This window comes from Sus scrofa, chromosome 11 (genome assembly GCF_054392235.1).
Source record: "Sus scrofa isolate SSC_HxYL_T2T_F1_AM1 chromosome 11, Sscrofa_HxYL_maternal_Yorkshire_Landrace_v2.0, whole genome shotgun sequence".
NCBI classification, from domain to species: domain Eukaryota; kingdom Metazoa; phylum Chordata; class Mammalia; order Artiodactyla; family Suidae; genus Sus; species Sus scrofa.
The window spans coordinates 1641464-1662123 of NC_139393.1; the positions used below are offsets into that span (position 1 = coordinate 1641464).

The 20660-nt window shown below is 51.9% G+C and overlaps 1 protein-coding gene across 9 annotated transcripts in view; it reads left to right on the forward strand.

Annotated features, from left to right (window-relative positions):
• Nucleotides 1-20660, forward strand: part of IFT88 (intraflagellar transport 88) — an 80453-nt gene that overhangs the window by 48128 nt on the left and 11665 nt on the right. For 5 of the 9 annotated variants that reach the window (XR_014818897.1, XR_014818901.1, XR_014818898.1 and 2 more), the window contains exons 16-22: nt 4076-4162; nt 6946-7132; nt 9110-9218; nt 11228-11378; nt 12598-12713; nt 15790-15842; nt 18266-18331. Coding sequence is in view for 4 of the 9 variants with exons in the window: in XM_084981220.1 (XP_084837346.1) it covers nt 4076-4162; nt 6946-7132; nt 9110-9218; nt 11228-11378; nt 12598-12713; nt 15790-15842; nt 18266-18331 (769 nt within the window). In the remaining 5 variants the exon portion in view is untranslated. Of the gene's footprint in view, nt 1-4075; nt 4163-6945; nt 7133-9109; nt 9219-11227; nt 11379-12597; nt 12714-15789; nt 15843-15962; nt 18332-20660 lie in introns of those variants that run through there. The other 4 variants (XM_084981221.1, XM_084981219.1, XR_014818899.1 and 1 more) reach the window with 3 other exon arrangements.

A 20660-nucleotide genomic window follows, 5' to 3' on the forward strand; every position in this document is an offset into this window, starting at 1 on the left:
CAGTTATTGTATTTTGCATCTCTTCTTGTTTAAGTTTTGTATCTTGTATCTCTTTGGTCAGTGTTTCCTGTAAGTTACCCGTCTTTGCCTCCAGTTTATTTCCAATGTCTTGCATCATCTTCAGCATCAACAGTCTAAAGTCTTTTTCCTGGAGGCTGAGAATCTCCTCATGGTTTAGTTTTTTTTCTGGGTTTTTTTCTTTCTTCCTCATCTGAGTTATAGTTCTCCGTCTTTTCATTTTTATAGGTTTTGGGTGTGGTGACCTTTTTACAGATAATAGAGTCGTAGCCTCTCTTACTTCTGGTGTCTGCCCCCCTTGTGGCTGAAGTTGGTATGGGGGTTGCTGTGGGCTTTCTCATGGGAGGGGCTGATGCCTGCCCACTGGTAGGTGGAGCTGATTCTACTCCCTCTGGAGGGTGGGGCTTTGTCTCTGGGTGAGATTAGAGGTGGCTGTGTGCCTGGGGGGTCTTTAGGCGGCCTGTTTACTGAGGGGCGGGTCTGTGATGCCACCTGGACTGTTGTTTGCCCTGGGGCTTCTCAGCACTGATGGGTGGGGCCAGATTTTTCCCAAACAGCCACCTCCAGAGAAAGGCACTGCTGCTGAAGATTCCTGAGAGCTTTGCTTCCAATGTCCTTCTCCCACATCAAGCCACATTCACCCCTATTTTCCCAGGAGGTCCTCCAAGAACTGCAGTCAGGTTTGACCCAAATTCCTATGGAGCCTCTGCTCTGCCCTGGGACCCAGTGCACATGAAAGTCCATGTGCGCCTTTTAGGAATGGGGTCTCCGTTTCCCCCAGTCCCGCGGATCTCCTGCGCACAAGCCCCACTGGCCTTCAATGCCAGATGCTCCTGGGGCTCTTTCTCCCAGTGCCAGATCCCCACACAAGGGGGTTTGATGTGGGGCTCAGAACTCTCACTCTTGTAGGTGAGTCTCTGTGGTAGTTACTTTCCAGTCTGTGGGCTGCCCACCCAGAGAGCTTGGGGTTGCTTATATCACATAATCACCCCTCCTGCCTCTTGATGTGGCCTCCTCTTTGTCTTCCGGAGTAGGATATCTTTTTGAAAGTTTCTGGTCCATTTGGTTGAAGATTGCTCAGCTTTTTGTTGTAAGTTTTGTTGTTTTTAGGAGAGAAGTTGAGCTCCAGTCCTTCTAGTCTGCCGTCTTAATCCCCTTGTTCATTTATAAATTGATTTCTGTTATTTTACTTTTAAAAATAGAAATATTGAAGAATGCATTAAGGTACAGTATGAAAACAGCCTATTTCAAAATCAAAAATGCCTGAGAATGTTCCTTTTATTGGAGTAATTATTCAATCTTTTTAGAATATTTATATTTAGAAACTTAAAATATGAAATGTATTTTTATTCTATCCATGGTTTTATTTTTTGATTTATTTATTTTTTTTTTATTGTCTTTTTAGGGCCTCACCTTTGGCATATGGAGGTTCCCAGGTTAGGGGTCAAATCAGAGCTATAGCTGCCAGCCTATACCAAAGCCACAGCATCATCAGATCTGAGCCATGTCTGCGACCTACACCATTGCTCGTGGCAGCACCAGATCCTCAACCCACTGAGCAAGGCCGGGGGTCAAATCCGTGTCCTCACGGATACTAGTCAGGTTCATTTCTGCTGAGCCATGACGGGAACTCCCCTGTCCGTGCCTTTAAATGGATGTTTTAAGTTCTAAATACTCTTTTAAATGTTTGTAAGTTATAATTTGAGTTGCATTGCTTTTTATGTATTGTTTAGATTCATAGCAGCCTTTTGCAGGGAGAATAGATTTGGTGTTAAATGTAACCTTTTTTTTTGTCTTTTTAGGGCAGCACCGGTGGCATATGGGGGTTCCCAGGCTAGAGGTTGAATTGGAGCTGTAGCCACCAGCCTACACCACAGCCACAGCAACATGGGGTCCAAACCTTGTCTGTGACCTACACCACAGCTCACGGCAGCACCGGATTCTTAACCCACTGAGCGAGGCCAGGGATTGAACCTGGGTCCTCCTGGATCCTAGTCAGGTTCGTTAGTGCTGAGCCAGGATGGAAACTCCTAAATGTAGTCTTAAAATATCGTAATGGATGAGCCCCAAATTCACAAATACCAAAATCTTAAGATCCATTTCCTTGACTATAACAGAATAGCTGTTTTTGAAGGGCATGTTGTGAAGTATGATGGCATTCCGGTTTTTAAAAATCGTCACTGTTACTCGTTTTCTTTTGGTATCCTGCTTTATGATGTCGCAAATAACAGAGAACGCCTTTCCCGCCTCTACACTTTACTTGAACCAGGGAGTGTGCTGATGTGGCAATTAGTCCTCTTCCCGTGCTTTTTATTTAATTAACTAATTAATTTTTTTTTTTGTTTTTTGCTTTTTAGGGCCACACTGGCGGCATATGGAAGTTCCAGGCTAGGGGTTGAATGGGAGCTACGGCTGCCGGCCTCCGCCACAGCAACTCGAGCTACCAGCCATGTCTGCAACCTGCACCATAGCTCGTGACAACGTCGGATCCTTAACCCACTGAGTGAGCCCAGGGCTTGAACCCACATCCTCATGGATGCTAGTTGGGTTTGAATCCACTGAGCCACAACGGAAGCACCCTAAAATTTTTTATTATTTTAGTTTTAGCCATGTCTGTGGCATGTGGACGTTCCTGGGCCAGGAAGTAAACCTGTGCCACAGCAGCAGCGCAATCCACTGGTGTGGCAGTGCTGGATCCTTAATCTGCTAAACTCCAAGAGAACCCCCGAGCCTTACACTTGAAATTAGCACATGCACTTATCGTGACACCATCTGAAAGATCAAAACCGCTCCAGTCTTCTTCAGTGTGAGATGGAGCTTGTAGAAGTCAGATTCCGCAGAGCAGTGGCTTTTGCAGTAAGAGCTGGGGGTTGTGTAAAGAGTTGGCGGGGTGGCCTCTGCAGGGAGTCACTTCTGAGGTGAGTGTCAGGAGCCCGTGTCACGGGGGAGGCTTCCAACAAAGTGAGAAAGGGGGTCCCGAGACGGGGCGAATGGCCCTTGGCTGTTCTCTTCCAGAATTTACTTGGTGGCATTATAAACCACTGGCCTAGATACGTCCAAGGGTTTTCTCTCACGTAATGAAGACCCTTGAAGAGCGTGATTCTTCACTGCCTTGTGGCTGCCCTTGGCCGCGGTGGAGTTTGAGGAGTCGCGAACTCGCCGCCCAGCGCAGGGCTCAGACCGCCCGTGGGTGCAGCGGCGGCCGCGGCCTCTGCGGAAGCTCAGGTGGAGCCTGGCGCCCACACAGCTGCCCCGGAGCCGGAGGCAGCCTGGCCGTGCCCCGTCAGTACCTTGCGCTGTGGGGGTTCTGGTTCTGGGGTCCGGAATTTGTCCTTCGGTCCCGCGTGCAGCCGTCGGGCGCCTCTGCGGCCCTGCCCAGGCAGGGCGTCTCCGCCCGGCTGGCATCAAAAATGTCCCCTGACTTCCTCGTGGCTTCAGATTGTCGTTCCGCTCGGATCTGCCGCAGGTCCCTCGGTGACACCGCAGGACCGTCTGCCCCCGTTCTGAGGCCTCGCAGCCGTGGGCCCCCTCGCCCGGCTCTGCGCCCGCGCCTCTGCGGGCTCTTCGGGTCCACGCGGCCCTCAGGCTCCCTCCTAAGGGTCGCCAGCCTTTTCTTCCGCTGCGCTGATTGAGGCCCGGCGTTTTCTGGGATCTTGCCTTCAAGGTGTGTTGTCTCAGGAGCGCTCAGTGCCTTCCAGGAATGTTTTTAGTGTCTTGTCACTTTCCCAGTTGTTGTCCGGGGAAGCACAGCCCTCGGCAGGCTGGTGTCTGTAACCAGGCGGAGAGCCTGGACCCACGGCAGGAAGCGTGGGTTTGATCACGTGTCTTCCGGGGACTTCGGGACAGCCCCCCCCTCACCTGGCCCCCCACGGTGCTCCCCGTTCGTCCTGTGTCGTCATCTGATGCCGAGGGCGCTGCTCACGGGTCCTCCTTTCCCGGACTAGCCGCCGTCTGCGCCTTCTCTGGTTTGTATCCAGATGCGCTGCCCTTGTCCCCAAACTTGAGCCTACGCGCAGCCCTCTTCCACGGCCGTGACCTGCAGGGGTTTCCTTCGTAGGCGGCGGAGACCTTAAAAATGTTCGAGAAGAAGGACAGCCGGGTGAAGAGCGCGGCGGCGACCAACCTCTCGTTCCTGTACTACCTGGTGAGTGGTGCTCTCCCAGCTGCCCGTCGGTCCCGTGCCCTTTCTCGGTTGGGGCCCGGGGAGGCTAGGGGCGGGGGGACAGTAGGGGGGAGGCTGGGCTGGGTCTGAGGACATGAGCGCGTCACAGGCGGAGGGTGGCCGGAGGCCGTGTGACACTGCGCTCCGATGGGAACCTGATGACTGTCTCTGGAGGCGCGGCTTTTTTTTTTTTTTTTTTTGTCTTTTGTCTTTTTAGGGCCGCACCCACGGCATATGGAGGTTCCCAGGCTAGGGGTCCCATCGGAGCTGTAGCTTCCAGACTACACCACAGCCACGGCAACACAGGATCTGAGCCACGTCTGCGACCTATACCACAGCTCATGGCAACGCCAGATCCTTAATCCATTGAGTGAGGCCAGGGATCGAACCTGCAACCTCATGGTTCCTAGTCGGATTTGTTTTCCGCTGTGCCACGACGGGAACTCCGAGGTACAGCTTTGATAACAGGTGCTGTGCGTGGATTATGCTTCTCCCCAGATTCGTCCGCCAACGCCCTGACACCAGCAGGACTGTGTTTAGAGACAGGGACCTGGTGAGGTGGGCAGGGCGCACGGTGGGATTGGTGTCGTTTTTATAAGGGGACACCAGAGCCTCTACCGAGAGGACGCAGCAAGGAGGCCGTGTGCACGTGTGGACAAGCACCCTCCCCAGACCCCGGGGCTGCTGGCCTTGGGTGCCAGGCCTCCAGCCTCCGGAACTGTGGGCAGTGCCTGTGCTGTGCACGCCCCAGCCTGTGATTTCTGCTGTGCATCCCCTGCCAAGGGAGACAGCAAACAGTGTCTCCACGGGTGCGAGCAGAGCACCGCGCTGGGAGCTGTGAGGCGAGAGTGGGGATGCGGTTGAGGAGGTGGCGGTGTCTTTGAAGGGAGGTGGGCACGGAGAGGAAGAGCTGGAGAGGAGAAGGTGGCAGGAAGAGCCGGCTCTCGGTGCGGGGACTGGGGCAGCTGTGGGGTCAGCGCCGTGGGGACCGGACCAGGGGAGGGAGTCGCACGAGGCCTGGGCCGACCCTGGAGGACCATCCGCCTGGGTGGGCTAGGCCTTCACACCTGCAGCCGCCTCCCCGGGGCTGCTGGCCAAGGCCTGGCTGCTGCGGCCGCTCCAGGACAGCAGTGGCATGTGCAGCAGGTCCCCGCGGCCGCCGGCACTGCATGTGCTTAGAAAGTCTGCGGGGAGTTTTGTGGGGACGGTTCAGTGAGCGGCCAGACCTTGCCCACTTGGGTGGCTGTGTGGGTGGAGGCAAAGGCAGCGGTCAGAGCCGCTCAGCAGAGCAGAGCCTCCGGGCCTCTGGCTGGTGACGTGTTGTCCCTGCTCTGGGGAAGCGTTTGTGCCGGGGCAGCGTGACGAGTCCTGCGCGCCGTGGGTGTCACGCAGTTGAAGGGTGTTGTTGGTGTCCACGCGTGGGCGTGTCTGTTTTTTACTCTGTAATAAGCTGCCCCCAAACACAGCGCCGAGAACCACCAGGGAGCTCACGGCCCAGCTGCAGGGGCTGGATTTACCTGGAGTCCCGCTGGCTGAGGCCGCGTGGTCCCCGTGTGGGGAGCCCAGCCCACGGCCGCTGTCTCCGGCCCCTCCACAGCCCTGCTCCAGCAGGACAGCCCGGGTGTGGCACGTGGCCTGGTCCACAGGAGCAGACCCCAGTGCCAGGGCCCACCAGGCGCCCGGCTTGTTGCCTTCTTACAGAGCGGCGTGAGTGCTCGGGGGAGCTGCTCTGTGACCACTGGCTGAGGCCTGCACGCAGCCCCGCAGCTCACGGCCTCCCGTGCGGGGTCCCGAGCTTCCCCCAGGTGCTCACGGCCTTGTCCACAGGCATCACCTCTCCAGGTAGTTACGGTGCGAGCCCACGGTGAGTGCAGTCGTCACCTCTCCGGTCCCCAGAGCAGCCGCTCACTGCTTTCCCTAAGTTTTGCCTGCTGCCTGATCCCAAAGGCAGTGCCCCATGTCTTAGTTTTTATGGCAGCAGCACCCCACTTCGGCTACCAATTTGTACCTCACAGTTCGGTGCCCACATAAGTGCCTGGATGTGAGCGTTCATAGCAGCGTTGCTCATCATGCCCAGAGCGGGTGCCCCAGCCCAGGTGCCCATGGGCTTCGAGGAGAGGTCCCTGGGAAGCAGGAGCCTCCTCTGCGGGGGCGCAGTGCCGCACCGTCGCAGGCCCCCGTCAGGGTCACGATCAGCAGGAGCCCCGGGGTCGGGTCAGAGCTGGATGGAGTGGGGCGAGTGAGGTCGGGCAGGAGCCGTGGGCATTTCCGCATCTCAGCCCTGCACCTGCTGCCCAGGAAGGCCCTCCAGAGATAGGGCTGCAGCCTCACGCCGGCATCCACGCGTCCTGGGGCTCCCCCTCGGCCGGCTGATGAGGCACGGAGAGCACGCGTGGCTGGGGCCTGTCCCAGTCAAGCTGTGGCGGTAACGGAGAGGAGGCCACGGGCCGAGGAGACACGGGCTCAGCTGGACAGGGCAGAAAGGCCGCAGTGTGCCTGGTTGTGTCACTGCCGTAGGGGTGGGAGCACAGGCCTGCAGTCCCTGGGGACAGGAATGGAACCTCCCACATCCAGGAAGCCTTGTTGTTCAGACCTTGACTGTGGGGAGGACAGCAGAAGACACTCAGTGACGTTGAAAGGCCTTTTGTAGGATGCGCTTAGCCGGACCAAGACGGCACTGTGTGCTTATCCTGCCTGTGATCTCAGAGTCGGGAAGGATTTCTGATGAACTTCAGTAATGTGTACATATCGTGTGCTTTATTCAGGAAAATGAATTTGCACAAGCCAGTAGCTATGCAGATTTGGCCGTTAACTCCGACAGATACAATCCGTCAGCTCTTACTAATAAAGGGAATACAGTTTTTGCAAATGGTGATTATGAGAAAGCAGCTGAATTCTACAAAGAGGCTCTAAGAAATGATTCTTCTTGTACTGAAGCACTTTATAATATTGGTAAGTAGAATAGGCAGAATTGCCTTGGGTTTTTTGTTAAAGAGCTCCATCTGATTAAGAGAAAGAGTTCCTTGTAACAAAAAAATGGAAAGGAAGATTTGGATTGTAGACTGTTTTCAGTGAAATGAATGATTCAGAAGCCATCCGCATTGGGGATTTGGGTGGATGTTGCCTATTGCCCTCTAAAAAGTCTGCGAGGCGCCTCCGCCAGTGTGTGAGTTTGGCTCAGTTCCTGCGCTTACTGGATGTTTTAATCCACTTGTGCCAGACTGATAGTCTTACTTTCTTCCTTTTAAATTGTGAACAATTTCAAACACATAAACCTAACAGAAAAAATAAATATCTCTGTATCTACCACTTTTATTTCACACATTTTAGTTTTTTTTTTTTTTCCTGGTCTTTTTAGGGCCACACGCGGGGCATGTGGAGGTTCCCAGGCTAGGGGTCGAATTGGAGCTACAGCTGCAGGCCTGCGCCACAGCCACAGCCACGCCAGACCCTAAACCCGCTGAGCGAGGCCAGGGATCGAACCCATGTCCTCATGGGTACTGGTTGGGTTTGTTACCACTGAGCCATGACATGAACTCCAACATTTTGTGCTTTTACTTCAGATTTTTTTTTTCTTTTAGGGCCACACCCATGGCGTATGGAGGTTCCCAGGCTAGGGGTAGAATCGGAGCTACAGCTGCCGGCCTCCACCACAGCCACAGCCCCGCAGGATCCAAGGCACGGCTGCGACCTGCACCACAGCTCAGGGCAACACCAGATGCTTAGCCCACTGAGCAAGGCCAGGGATCGAACCCTCATCCTCAGGGATCCTAGTTGGATTCGTTACCACTGAGCCACACCAGGAACTCCCCAGATTTTGTTGTTAATAAACAGAATATCACAGAACTGAAGGCTCAGCCCTTGTGGCGCTGCCCCTGGTCAGAGGTCCTCTGGTCCCAGCAGGGCCTGCCCTGAGCTCCTGCTGCAGGCACGTCTCGGTGTAACACGGCCGCCCCTTGGGTTGTCAGCGACGTTTCTTTTGAAGTTTTCCTCTCCCGGCTCTTTCGGTTTGTTTTTCTGTTTCTCCTCTTTCCTGTGACGAGCCTGGGACATTTGCAGCTGGGCCTGGGTGGGACCTCCGAGCCCTGGCCCTGGCCCTGGCCAGGGGCGCCTGTCTGGTCTGCGGCCTGGGGGCCCCCTGGGTCTCTCCTCCGGGTCCTTCATCTCTGCCAGGAGGGCAGGGGACCCGGGTTGGGAGGAATGAGCAGTTGACAGGGAGGGGTCCAGGAGAGGGTATGCGACGGCCTGGGTCCCCCGAGCCTCTTCGTGCCTCTCATGCCTCTCCTCGGCCACTGCTTCACTCAGCTTTGTCATTTCTTTGGTCAAACAGAATTTGTCTATTTTTTTTCTGTTTTTTATATAGTCAAGTTTGACTTTTGAAAATTTTCAGCTTCATATGCGTCTTGTTGTACGAAGCCCGTCCCGGCCCCATGGTTGTGAAATCCTTTTCCTCCGCTTTCTTTTCATACCTTTATAGCATTTTTTTCTATTTCGTTTTAAAATAACTTTTGAATTTGTTTGAAAAAAAGACTACGTCAAGGAAGGAGTCGGCGTCGGCGGTTTCTTGCGGCAGTTGCTGTCCTGGCACTGCCAGCGTCTCTGAGCCCTCCTTGACCTTAAACGCCCCTTGCCTGAATGCTGTAAAGAGTCCGTTTCTGAACTGTTTACTCTGTTCAGTTAATTTGTGTGTTATTCCTGCTCCCTCCTCACTTTAAAGTCCTGAAGGCTCTGGGGCATGTTTTCCTGTCTGCCCAACAGGAGGGGAATTTCTGCCCCTGCTTTGTCCCTTCTTTTTAAAAAAAATTGTGCACATCTTTCTTTTCTGGAAGAATATTTACTTAATTGAAATATTCATTCTGTTACTTAGAGAAAATTAGTACCAGTGCTCGTGTTTATGGCTTATTTTTCTTTCTTTTTCTTCTTTTCAAGGCCTTACCTATAAGAAGCTAAACCGGCTTGATGAAGCCCTGGACTGTTTCCTGAAACTGCACGCAATCCTGAGAAACAGCGCCCACGTCCTTTACCAGATAGCAAACATGTATCATTGGAAACTGTACAGGACAGTGATTAATTCAGTTGCTGATTCAGCACCACTTACACATAAGCTTAACCAGTGAGGTGTTTGATGAAGGGAATATTTCAAAACCCGTCAGGCTACTGTGTGCTGAAAATACTGTGTGAATGATCCTGTCTTAAAAGGTCGTTTGCATTCTACGAGGAATCAGTTAGAGGTTGCAACTCTTGCTAATATTTAGAGACAGTAATTGAAGCAATTGAGTATCACGTCAGGTCCACACGAGCTGTTCATTGAGCATAAATTAGGTCCTTGGATGTGCTAACTCGGACTCTTGCAGAGTTTTTTTTGTCTTTTTTTTGGTCTTTTTGCCTTTTCTAGGGCCGCACCCTCGGCATACAGAGGTTCCCAGGCTAGGGGTCGAATCGGAGCTGTAGCCGCCGGCCTACACCACAGCCACAGCACCTCGGGATCCGAGCCGCGTCTGTGACCTGCACCACAGCTCACAGCAACGCTGGATCCTTAACCCACTGAGTGAGGCCAGAGATCGAACCCGCAACCCCATGGTTCCTAGTCGGATTCGTTAACCACTGCACCAGGACGGTAACTCCTCTTGCAGAGTATTTTTGAAGCAGCCACTTGCTAATTAAACGGAAAAGACTGTTTGTTACTGATTCATACTAGTGATTGGATTTGGACCGTTAATCTTATTTTATCTGACACGCAGGATTAGTCAGTAGAAGCTCCAAAGGCCTTTCCCGCCAAAACGGCACAGGAATGCCTCTGACCTCACTCACACTTCCTTAGGAAAGTGTGTGGTGTTTGCTCAGGCCCTGGAGAGCGAGGAAACACACAGCATTGTTCTCTGGTCAGTTTCTGCCAAAAGCCTTCGCTCTCTTGGTTCCTTCTTCCCCCCACTCCTTCCCTTGATTGAAAAAGCAGAATTTTTTCTTTTTTAATGGCAGCACCCGTGTCATATGGAGGTTCCCAGGTCAGGGATTGAATCTGAGCTGTGGCCGAGGCAAATCCAGATCCTTAACCTGCTGCACCACAGTGGAAAAACCTGTTAATATTTGTAATGCCTTTGACACTATTTGAAAAACACTTTAACTTCTGTCCTTATTTTTAAAATAATAAGCTTTGAAGACACCATTAGGAAGGGTTCAAATCTTGCGAAGGTGTTTAGGTTGTCATTATCTTGACGTACATTTTATCCATATATGTTTAGAAAGAAGTCTGTGATGTGTACCATTAATAATTTTAAGTATTTTTTGCTGTGCTTCTGGAGGAGTAGATAAAATTTTTTTATAAAAAAACTAGTTTTGGCAAGTACCTGCCATGGCACAGTGGGTTAAGGATCCAACAGTCTTTGGCAGTGGGGGTTTGATCCCTGGCCAAGTGCAGTGGGTTAAGGATCCGGCGTCGCCACAGCTGTGGTGAAGGTTGCAGCTGTGGCTCAGAGTCAGTCCTTGTCCCAGGAACTTCCACGTGCCACAGGTGCACCCCCAGCAAACTGTTTTGTTTCATTTTGCTTTTTAGGGCTGTACCTGTGGAGGTTTCCAGGCTAGGGGTCGCATTGAAGCTGCAGCTGCCAGCCTCCACCACAGCCACAGCAGCACAGGATCTGAGCTGCATCTGCGACCCACACCACGGCAACGCCAGATCCTTAACCCACGGGGCGAGGCCAGGGATTGTATGCATTGCATCCTCGTGGACACTAGTTGGTCTGGTGTCCGCTGAGCCACGGTGGGAGCTCCACCAGCAAACTGTTAATTCCCCTAGAGCTTTGGCAGTTGTTCTCAGTGGGTAGGAATAAGACAGCAGGAGGGCGAAAGGCACTTACGGGACACAGACGTGTTATTTCCAGGACGACTGCGCTGCTCGCCCTCAGTCCCGAGGACGTGCCGAGTCAGCAGCATTAAGGAGCACGCTTCTGTAGGCTCAAGAAATCTTTGTGTTATCACGTTGGTCTTGGGTTTGCTTATTGATCAGTGAATGAAGGAAAACCGTGTTGCCTTAACTCAGTGTCCAAGATACGAGTTAATGGAGGACCCCGGTCAAGCAGTGGAGTGGTTGATGCAGCTGATCAGTGTTGTTCCAACTGACTCCAGAGTGCTGTCTAAGCTGGGAGGATTATACGACAGCGAGGGGGACAAGTCCCAGGCCTTCCAGTATTATTATGAGGTAGGCGGGTGGCACTCTTACTTCCCTTCTCTACCAGCCTCTTGGGAGTTGTGAAAAAGACAACAGGCCTCGGAATTTTTAAAAATTAGACATGTTTATTAGTTTTTATTTTTTTATTTTTGTCTTTTTGCCTTTTCTAGGGCCGTACCCATCGTGTATGGAGGTTCCCAGGCTAGGGGTCTAATTGGAGCTGCAGCCGATGGTCTACAGCACAGCCACAGCAACGTGGGAGCCGAGCCGCGTCTGCGACCCACACCACAGCTCACGGCAACACCGGATCCGTAACCCACTGAGCAAGGCCAGGGATCGAACCCACAACCTCATGGTTCCTAGTCGGATTCGTGAACCACGGAGCCACGACAGGAACTCCGCTTATTCATTTTTAAATAAATGACTGTTTTTTTTTTTTTTTTTTTTTTTCCCTGTTTTGGCCACCCTGAAGCACGTGGAGTTCTGGGGCCAGGGTTCAGATCTGAGCCGCAGCTGTAACCAAAGCCACAGCTGCTGCGAGCCCAGATCTTTCGCCTGCTGTGCCGGGCCGGGGATCAAACCTGCAACCCAGCCCTCCCAAGACGCCCATCCAGTTGGGCCACAGTGGGAACTCCTGAATAGTGATTTATAATGAAGCATTTGTGCAATATAAAGTTAGTTTCTGATTAATTTTAAGAAAAAAATGAAAGAGGAGTTCCCGTCGTGGCGCAGTGGTTAACGAACCTGACTAGGAACCATGAGGTTGCGGGTTCGGTCCCTGCCCTTGCTCAGTGGGTTAACGATCCAGCGTTTCCGTGAGCTGTGGTGTAGGTTGCAGACGCGGCTCGGATCCCGCGTTGCTGTGGCTCTGGCTTAGGCTGGCGTCAACAGCTCCGATTAGACCCCTAGCCTGGGAACCTCCGTATGCCGCGGGAGCGGCCCAAAGAAATAGCAAAAAGACAAAAAAAAAGAAAAGGTAAAAATCCATTTTTCTCTTGAAACATGATTTCATCCCTTTTGAGTCTATTACGTATTTAACTTGACTCAGATCTCATGTCCGTTTAACAAAAAGATATTTATACAGTTGAAAATGTTTCAACCACGTCTTAGGATTTCCAAATTTTGTGTCGTGTCCGAACTTGTACAGTGCTTGTGATGTGTCAGCCTTTCTAACTGAGCGACGTCTCGCTGGGTCAGTTAATCCCGGTCGAGTGTGACGGGCCGTGTGGTCACGCCTCACCCTCCCCAGTCCTACAGGTACTTCCCGTCCAGCATCGACGTCATCGAGTGGCTTGGCGCCTACTACGTCGACACCCAGTTTTGCGAGAAAGCCATTCAGTACTTTGAAAGAGCTTCTCTTATACAGTAAGTAACTGCCCTGGTTTTATGTTTAGTTAAAGATCTTGTCTCCGGTCCGATGGATCGACTGAGTTCAGGGGCCGTTATTAGTGACCTTTCATGCATCATTTCCATTTTCTGGCAGTATTCCTCGTTTGACCTGGTCTTTATTGTGATAAATAGAGTTCCTTTTTAATGCAAAAGTGTTAAATACCTTCTTGGAGTTCCCTGCCGGTGCAGCATGTTAAGGATCCTGCATGCCTTGAGTTGCTACTGTGACTCGGCTTTGATCCCTGGCCTGGGAACTTCCACAGCCATAGGCACAGCCAATAATAATAATAATAAAATTGATTAAATAAAATATACCTTCGTTAAAGTACTTTTTTCTCTCTTTTTTTGGCTCCCCGGGGCAAGTGGCATTCCCAAGCCCGGGATCAGATCCGAGCCACAGTTGTTACCCAAGCCACCGGTGTGGCTAGCCTGGATCCTCAGCCCACTGTGCCGGCCCTGGGATCAAACCTGCCTCCCAGCACTGTCAAGACTCTGCTGATCCTGTTGTGCCACACCAATAACTCCCCCTCAAGTACTTTTTAAAGTGTAGTTTTTGGGAGTTCCCATCATGGCTCAGTGGAAATGAATCCGACTAGAATCCATGAGGATGCGGGTTCGATCCCTGGCCTTGCTTGGTGGGTTAAGGAACTGGCGTTGCCGTGAACTATGCTGTAGATGCAGCTCGAATCCTGTGTTGCTGTGGCTGTGGTGTAGGCCAGCGGCTACAGCTCTGATTCAAGCCCTAGCCTGGGAACCTCCATATGCCGAGGGTGCGGCCCCAAAAAGACCAAAAAAAAAAGAAAAAAAATTAAATGTGGTGTTGACTCATTTGAATGGTAAAGGAATGTTAGGGAATTGGAGTGAGAGCTCCGTGTGGAATTAGGCAATTAATTTTTCTGACATTTGCTTCACATAAGTATTTTGGGAATTATAAAACTACGAAGCACAGAGGGTAGTTTTCAGTTTAATTATCTGCTTGAGACTAAAGCTACGCAGGGCACACACGGTAGCCTTTTTAATTTTTTTTTATTTTTGGGGCCGCACCCACGACATGTGGAAGTTTCCAGGCTAGGGATCCTCCTCTGAGGCGCCACCACCCCATTCTGCCCTCGACCCCTGCCTGCGAATGTCATGTTTACCTGGCAGCGCCCTCGTCTGCTTCCTGCGCTTCTCCCTCATCCGTCGACAGTCTCGCCTCACCAGGCGCGTCCCTTGCCCTTTGCCTCCTGTGCGGCGCAGCACCGGCCTCTCACCTGCTTCTGACCGCCACCCAGCTCGTTCCCACAGAGCAGCGTTTCCGTCGCATCCCCGGCTGTGGCACGAGGCCGAGTCTGTCTTGAGCCTGCCCCCTGCCCCCTGCCCCCTGCCCCCCAGGTGCCGCCTCCACTCGGCTTTCTCTTGCAGCCGCGGCCTCTCCTGGCTTGGGCTCTGCGCCTGTCCTTCTTAGGCTGCTTCATTGGTCACGTCTCTTTTTTTTGATCTTGCTAATGTTCTCTGTTACCCTTTCTCACTGCTCTGCTGTCTCGTCTGTACCCCCTATCTTCTCGGTTAATCCAGCCGTTCATTCTGTTCTGCCCCGGCTCGGGGAAGCGTCTCAGATAGAAAATATGTGACCAGAGGACCTGCCGCCATACGCATTTTTATCATGCAAATGCTGCTCTTCAGTCTTAGGCGGTTCTTACTGACTCTCCCTCCTCTTTCTCCCTGAGAGAGAGAAGCAGGGAAGGAGCTCGGTAGCAGAAGCATCCTTCTGTGTGGGTAACAACGTTAAGTGGACAAAGACTCAACTCTCCCGTTCAAAGACAGCTTGACAGGTTGACTCAGAAGAGCAGGGTCCACCTGTGTGCTGTTAGAAGGACGCAGAGAGGTAGAACGTTCACGAATGGAAAAGATACTCCATGCACGTAGGCACCCGAAGCGAGCCAGCCCCGCCGCATTCTTGTCGGACGATGTAGACACAAAAGAGAGAAGGATGCCGCGGGGCTCTGTGCTAATAAACACGTAGCCGTCTGAAGGGCCCCCAAAGCACAGGGAGCAGAAGCCGGCCGAGGGGAAGAGAGCAGTCGTTCTGCAGTGACAGAGTCTGCGACTGCCACACTCCGCTGTCAGTGACGGTGGGAAAACGAGACAAGGTCACAAGGAAACACAGGACCTGAGCCGCACGTGTCCCAGGGAGGCCCGACGCCCACACGGGACACTCAGCCTCCCCCCGGGCCGAGCGTGCCGTCTCCTCAAGCGAGACTCTGCGTGTTAGGCCACGTGCTCCATCTCAAAAGGCTGAAAGTATGGCACGTCTTTCTCCATCACAGTGGACTGCAGCTAGAAATCAGCCACAGGAGGAAAACCGGAAAAGTCACAGATCGGTGGAAATTAAACAGCCCCCCTTCACCAGTGGGTCGAAGACGAAATCACGAGGGAAGTTAGAAAGTATCGTTCGCTGAATGAAAATGAGGAACAACATACGAAGACCTGGAGGAGACCCGGCAGACGCGACGCCACGGCGACCGTTTGCCCATCTCACATGGAGCGTCTGAACCCTGCAGGGAATTAGAAATGGTGCAGCACACTGAAGCCACAACCTGCAGAAGGAAGGAAGTTGGGCTGGAGCAGAGAGTTAGAATAGAGAATAGCGAAATAGAGGACATCGAGGAAACCAAAAGTTGTTTTTTTGGGAAAAATCAGTCTTTAGCTAAACTGATGTTTTTAAAAAGAGTGAGAGAGAGAAGATGTAACGATTAGTGAAATAGAAATCCAAGGCATTCTCGTGGTGGCTCAGCAGTAACGAAACCGACTAGTACCTGTGAGGACAGGGGTTCGTTCCCGGGCCTCGCTCAGAGGGTTAAGGATCCGGCGTTGCCCGTGAGCTGTGGTGGAGGTCAGCAGCTGTAGCTCTGATTCAACGCCTATGCCTCAGGTGCAGCCCTAAAAAGCAGAAAACAAAGTTAAAAAGCAGCTGAGACATAACAGATATGAGATATATAACTTTATAAAACTGACCATCATGGATTATTTTTGTTTCATCTCTAATTTCATGTAACTTTTTTCTTTTTAGACCTACACAAGTGAAATGGCAGCTGATGGTAGCTAGTTGTTTTAGAAGAAGTGGTAAGTGCTTTCATTTTACTCATTTTGATAGAGATTGCTTCTTTCTGTCTTTTAGGCAACTATGCGATACATGTGTCACAGTTGTATATGTGTTTATTAAGATTGGCCTTTGCTGAGCAGGTATATCTGAAGCCTTACGTGAAGGATGCAGTGGTTCCTGCATGCAGGTCTTCATACAACCCCATCGTCCCTGTTACGGTCTTCGTCGCTTCCCTGGATTTCCCGTCGTGGCGCAGCGGTTAATGAATCCGACCAGGAACCATGAGGTTGCGGGTTCTCCGATCCCTGGCCTCGCTCAGTGGGTTAAGGATCCGGTGTTGCCATGAGCTGTGGTGTAGGTTGCAGATGCGCCTCGGATCCCGCGTTGCTGTGGCTCTGGCGCAGGCTGGTGGCTACAGCTCCCATTCAACCCCTAGCCTAGGAACCTCCCACAGGCCGCGGGAGCGGCCCTAGAAAAGGCAAAAAGACAAAAAAAAAAAGCCTTCATCGCTTCCCGGAGTTAACACGGAATCCTTTCCGCAAATTGGCCCCCGAGCGTCGGCCTTCTGTCCGCGTTAATTCACACGCTCGCTTCTGGCCGCCTGATTGTAAAAAGCTCTTCGGAGCCTTGCTCCCACCCAAGCCGCCCCAGGCGAGCCCAGAACCGGCCGATGGTCCCCACCGCTTGTCACTGGTCATCAGCGGCTACTGCCCTGACTCCATCCTGCGCGGCAGGATCCACGCCTGGCCGGCTTTGGACTGGGGGGGAGTGAACGATGGTGTGTGGGGGGGGAGTGCTGAGCGTCTGTCGATGGTTGGGGGGGGGGGGAGTGCTGAGCGTCTGTAGATGGTGGGGGGGTGCTGAGCGTCTGTAGATGGTGGGGGGGTGCTGAGCGTCTGTAGATGGTGGGGGGGTGCTGAGCGTCTGTAGATGGTGGGGGGGAGTGCTGAGTGTCTGTAGATGGTGCGGGGCGGGGGGGGGAGTGCCGAGCATCTGTAGTGGGGGGGGAGTGCCGAGCGTCTGTAGATGGTGGGGGGGGTGCTGAGTGTCTGTAGATGGTGGGGGGGTGCTGAGCGTCTGTAGATGGTGGGGGGGTGCTGAGTGTCTGTAGATGGTGTGGGGGGGGGAGTGCTGAGTGTCTGTAGATGGTGTGGGGGGGGAGTGCCGAGCGTCTGTAGATGGTGGGGGGGGGGTGCCGAGCGTCTGTAGATGGTGGGGGGGGGGTGCCGAACGTCTGTAGATGGTGTGGGGGGGGGAGTGCTGAGCATCTGTAGATGGTGGGGGGGGAGTGCCGAGCATCTGTAGATGGTGGGGGGGGGGTGCTGAGCGTCTGTCGAGCGCTGGCCGCCGCGTTGGATGTCGTCCCCGGACGCAGCGGACTCGCCAGGGGAAGTCCTCGAGCGGGGAGGCCCAGACGCATGTGCCGGCTGGTTTCCACCCGGTCCCCTGTCCCTGTCCCTGGGAGCCGGGCAGGGTGGCGGCAGAACACATGCCCTGTGGCCCCAGACCGCCCGCCTGATGCCCGTCCCTGGTGGTCCCGTACTTCCTGCTGGCGCCCCAGCCTCGCTGCCCCGCCCGCCTCGTCCCCGTCAACCTGGGCTCAGGGGCCTCGTTCATTGAGCGTCAGCCCCGGGGTCCTGAGTGCAGGCTGGGGGGACACGGGCGCCCCCGGGGCGTGCTGGGCACCCCGACTCCACCACGTAGTTCCCACCACGACTCTGAGGTCGGCAGACCTCTGTACGGTGAGGCCCAGACAGAGTGCTCACTCCGGGGATTGTAGCAAAGATTCTCATCCATTCCTGTTTCCTGTTTGCTGCCTTGTGAAACCGAATTACTTTATTACTAAACAAAAGCCTTCCTATAAACTCTTTTTTTTTTTTTTTTGCTTTTTAGGGCCGCACCCAAGGCACATGGAGGTTCCCAGGCTAATCAGTGCTATAGCTGCCAGCCTACAGCACAGCCACAGCAATGTGGGATCCAAGCTGCGTCTACACCACAGCTCACAGCAAAGCCAGATGCTATAACCCACTGAGCGAGGCCAGCGATGGAACCTGCATCGTCATGGATACCAGTTGGATTTGTTTCCTCTTCGCCACCACGGGAACGCCTTCTGTAAACTTTTTAATGCTTCAGAATAAAAACTGCAGAAACAAGTTATTTTTCATCTTTGCCAAGTGAATGACCTTGGAATGGAAATTTGTCTGTCACTGAAATTATTTGAAGAAGTAGAACTGCGTTCCAACCATCACTTCTGCTCTACCTCTTTTTCAAATTTATTTTACCAGTATTTTTTTCCAGAAGTTATATTAATCCTTATGGCAAATGTGAAAATCTTCCTACTAAACCAATGAAATGATGCCAGCATGTTGAATTTAATATTTTACTTAATCCTAGTGATTTCTATAATCCGCTAATATGTTTGTTGTCTCTTCTGTGCTTATAGGTAACTACCAAAAAGCATTAGATACTTACAAAGATATTCACAGAATGTTTCCGGAAAATGCTGAATGTAAGTGAGGTTGCATTTTGTAACTTTTAAGGTGTAAGTTCTCACGGTTTATGTCCTATTGTGTAGTAATTATTTTTGCTTTAGTAATTGCATAGCACACACAGATACCAACCTATAATTTATGGCACACACATGTTTAAATATGTGGTTATAGGTTTAGAAAATTCGATCACGCAAGTACGTATTGTTATAAAATTTAATTGTTGGTGGTAAACAGATCTGCATTTCAAAGAATGTAGATATTTATGAAATTTTAAGAATAAATTTTGTTTATGGATTATTTTCAAGTTCATGGTCTATGGTGTTTAATAGAAAAGGCATTTTTAGGTATTCATTTAGTGTGCAACCTTTTTTTTTTTATTTTATTTTTTTTTGTCTTTTTTGCCATTTCTTGGGCCGCTCTCGCGGCGTATGGAGGTTCCCAGGCTAGGGGTTGAATCGGAGCTGTAGCCACCGGCCTACGCCAGAGCCACAGCAACGCGGGATCCGAGCCGCGTCTGCAACCTACACCACAGCTCACGGCAACGCCGGATCGTTAACCCACTGAGCAAGGGCAGGGACCGAACCCGCAACCTCATGGTTCCTAGTCGGATTCGTTAACCACTGCTCCACGACGGGAACTCCAGTGTGCAACCTTTTGAGGTTGAAAAAATACCTTTAGAATTTATGATGATAGAACCCTAATAATCTTGCGGATACTCATAGCAAATTAATTTTTGTTACGTTAATTTTATTTTATTGTATTGCCACGCCCATAGCATGTGAAAGTTCCCAGGCTAGGGATTGAACTCTCACCATAGCCACAACCCAAGGCACTGCAGTGACAACACTGGATCCTAAACCCGCTGTGCTACAAGACAACCCCTACATTAATTTTAAAACATTAAATGTTACCTCTTTCCCTTTCGTGAAGGCTTTGTAGAAAATATTCATTTCTGGAGCTCCCTGGTGGCTCAGCAGGTTAAGGATTTGGCCTTGTCCCTGCTGTGGTGTGGGTTTGATCCCTAGCTCCCGAACTTTCGCATACCATGGATGAGGCCAAAAAAAGACATAAAAAAAGAGAAAATATTCATTCCTTCTCAATCTTATTGCGCAGTGGGTTTGATGCAACTTCAAGTAATGATGCAAAGTATTCTAGCAGCAGGATCAGGACCCAGAGAAACTGAGTAACCGTGTTCGTAGACCTCCTAGTCCCGCTGGACAGTATTTGGCCCTGAGTAGCCTGTGGCTGAAGGAAAGAGAGATAGAGTTGGTTGTATGGTCTCTGCTGTTTATGAGGAAATAAAAAGCAGTTCCTTGGGAGTAAGAAAGTTCCTTCAACTCTTAGACAGTCGTGTTGAGACACAGAGGGGGGTGGATAAGGTTCCTGGAGAAGGTAGCTCCCTGCTTCCGTCACATCCCTGCAGCGCGTAAAGTGAGACTCAAAAGACCGTTTAAATGTTCCCTTCGCCATCACGCAAAAGACGGCCTTTCACAGCAGGGAAGCAGATCTCTTCTGAGCCCGTCTCATGGCACGTTCCTTGCTACGTGTTCCTTCATAATACTTCTCTCCGTTTGGCTCTTGTGAGCGCTCTCGAGCAGGGAGCTCAGAATCACGGCCTTGGCTGCCAGCCCAGAAGCGCAGAGTTGTGTGCTACTGGCCGGACGTGGGTTCAGCAGCTCGGAGCAGCCCCCCAGTGCCAGGCCGAAAGCACGTGGGAGTTGCTCGTGAAACTTGTTAAAAGCGCGCATCTCTAGCCCAGCCTAGGGAGGTTCTGGTTCAGGTTTGTACTGGACCTAGATTCCTGATTTTCCTGTTTTTCTTTCTTTCTCTCGCTCTCTCCCTTTCTTTTTTGTCTCTTTAGGGCTGCACCTGCGGCATATGGAAGCTCCCAGGCTAGGGGTCAATTGGAGCTGTAGCTGCCGGCCTGCACCACAGCAGAGCAGGATCTGAGCTACGTGTGTGACCTACATTGCAGCTCACGGCAACAGTGGATCTTTTTTTTTTTTTTTTTTTTTGTCTTTTGTCTTTTGTCTTTTTAGGGCTGCGCCCGTGGCATATGGAGGTTCCCAGGCTAGGGGTCTAATCGGAGCTGCAGCTGCCAGCCCACACCACAGCCACAGCAATGCCAGATCCGAGCTGCATCTTTGACCTACACCACAGCTCATGGCAACAACGTATCCTTAACCCACTGAATGAGGCCAGGGATCGAACCCACACCCTCATGGTTCCTAGTTGGATTCGTTTCCTCTGCGCCACGACGGGAAATGCAACACTGGATCCTTAAACCACTGAGCAAGGCCAGGGATCGAACCTGCATCCTCACAGATACTAGCTGGGTTTGTTACC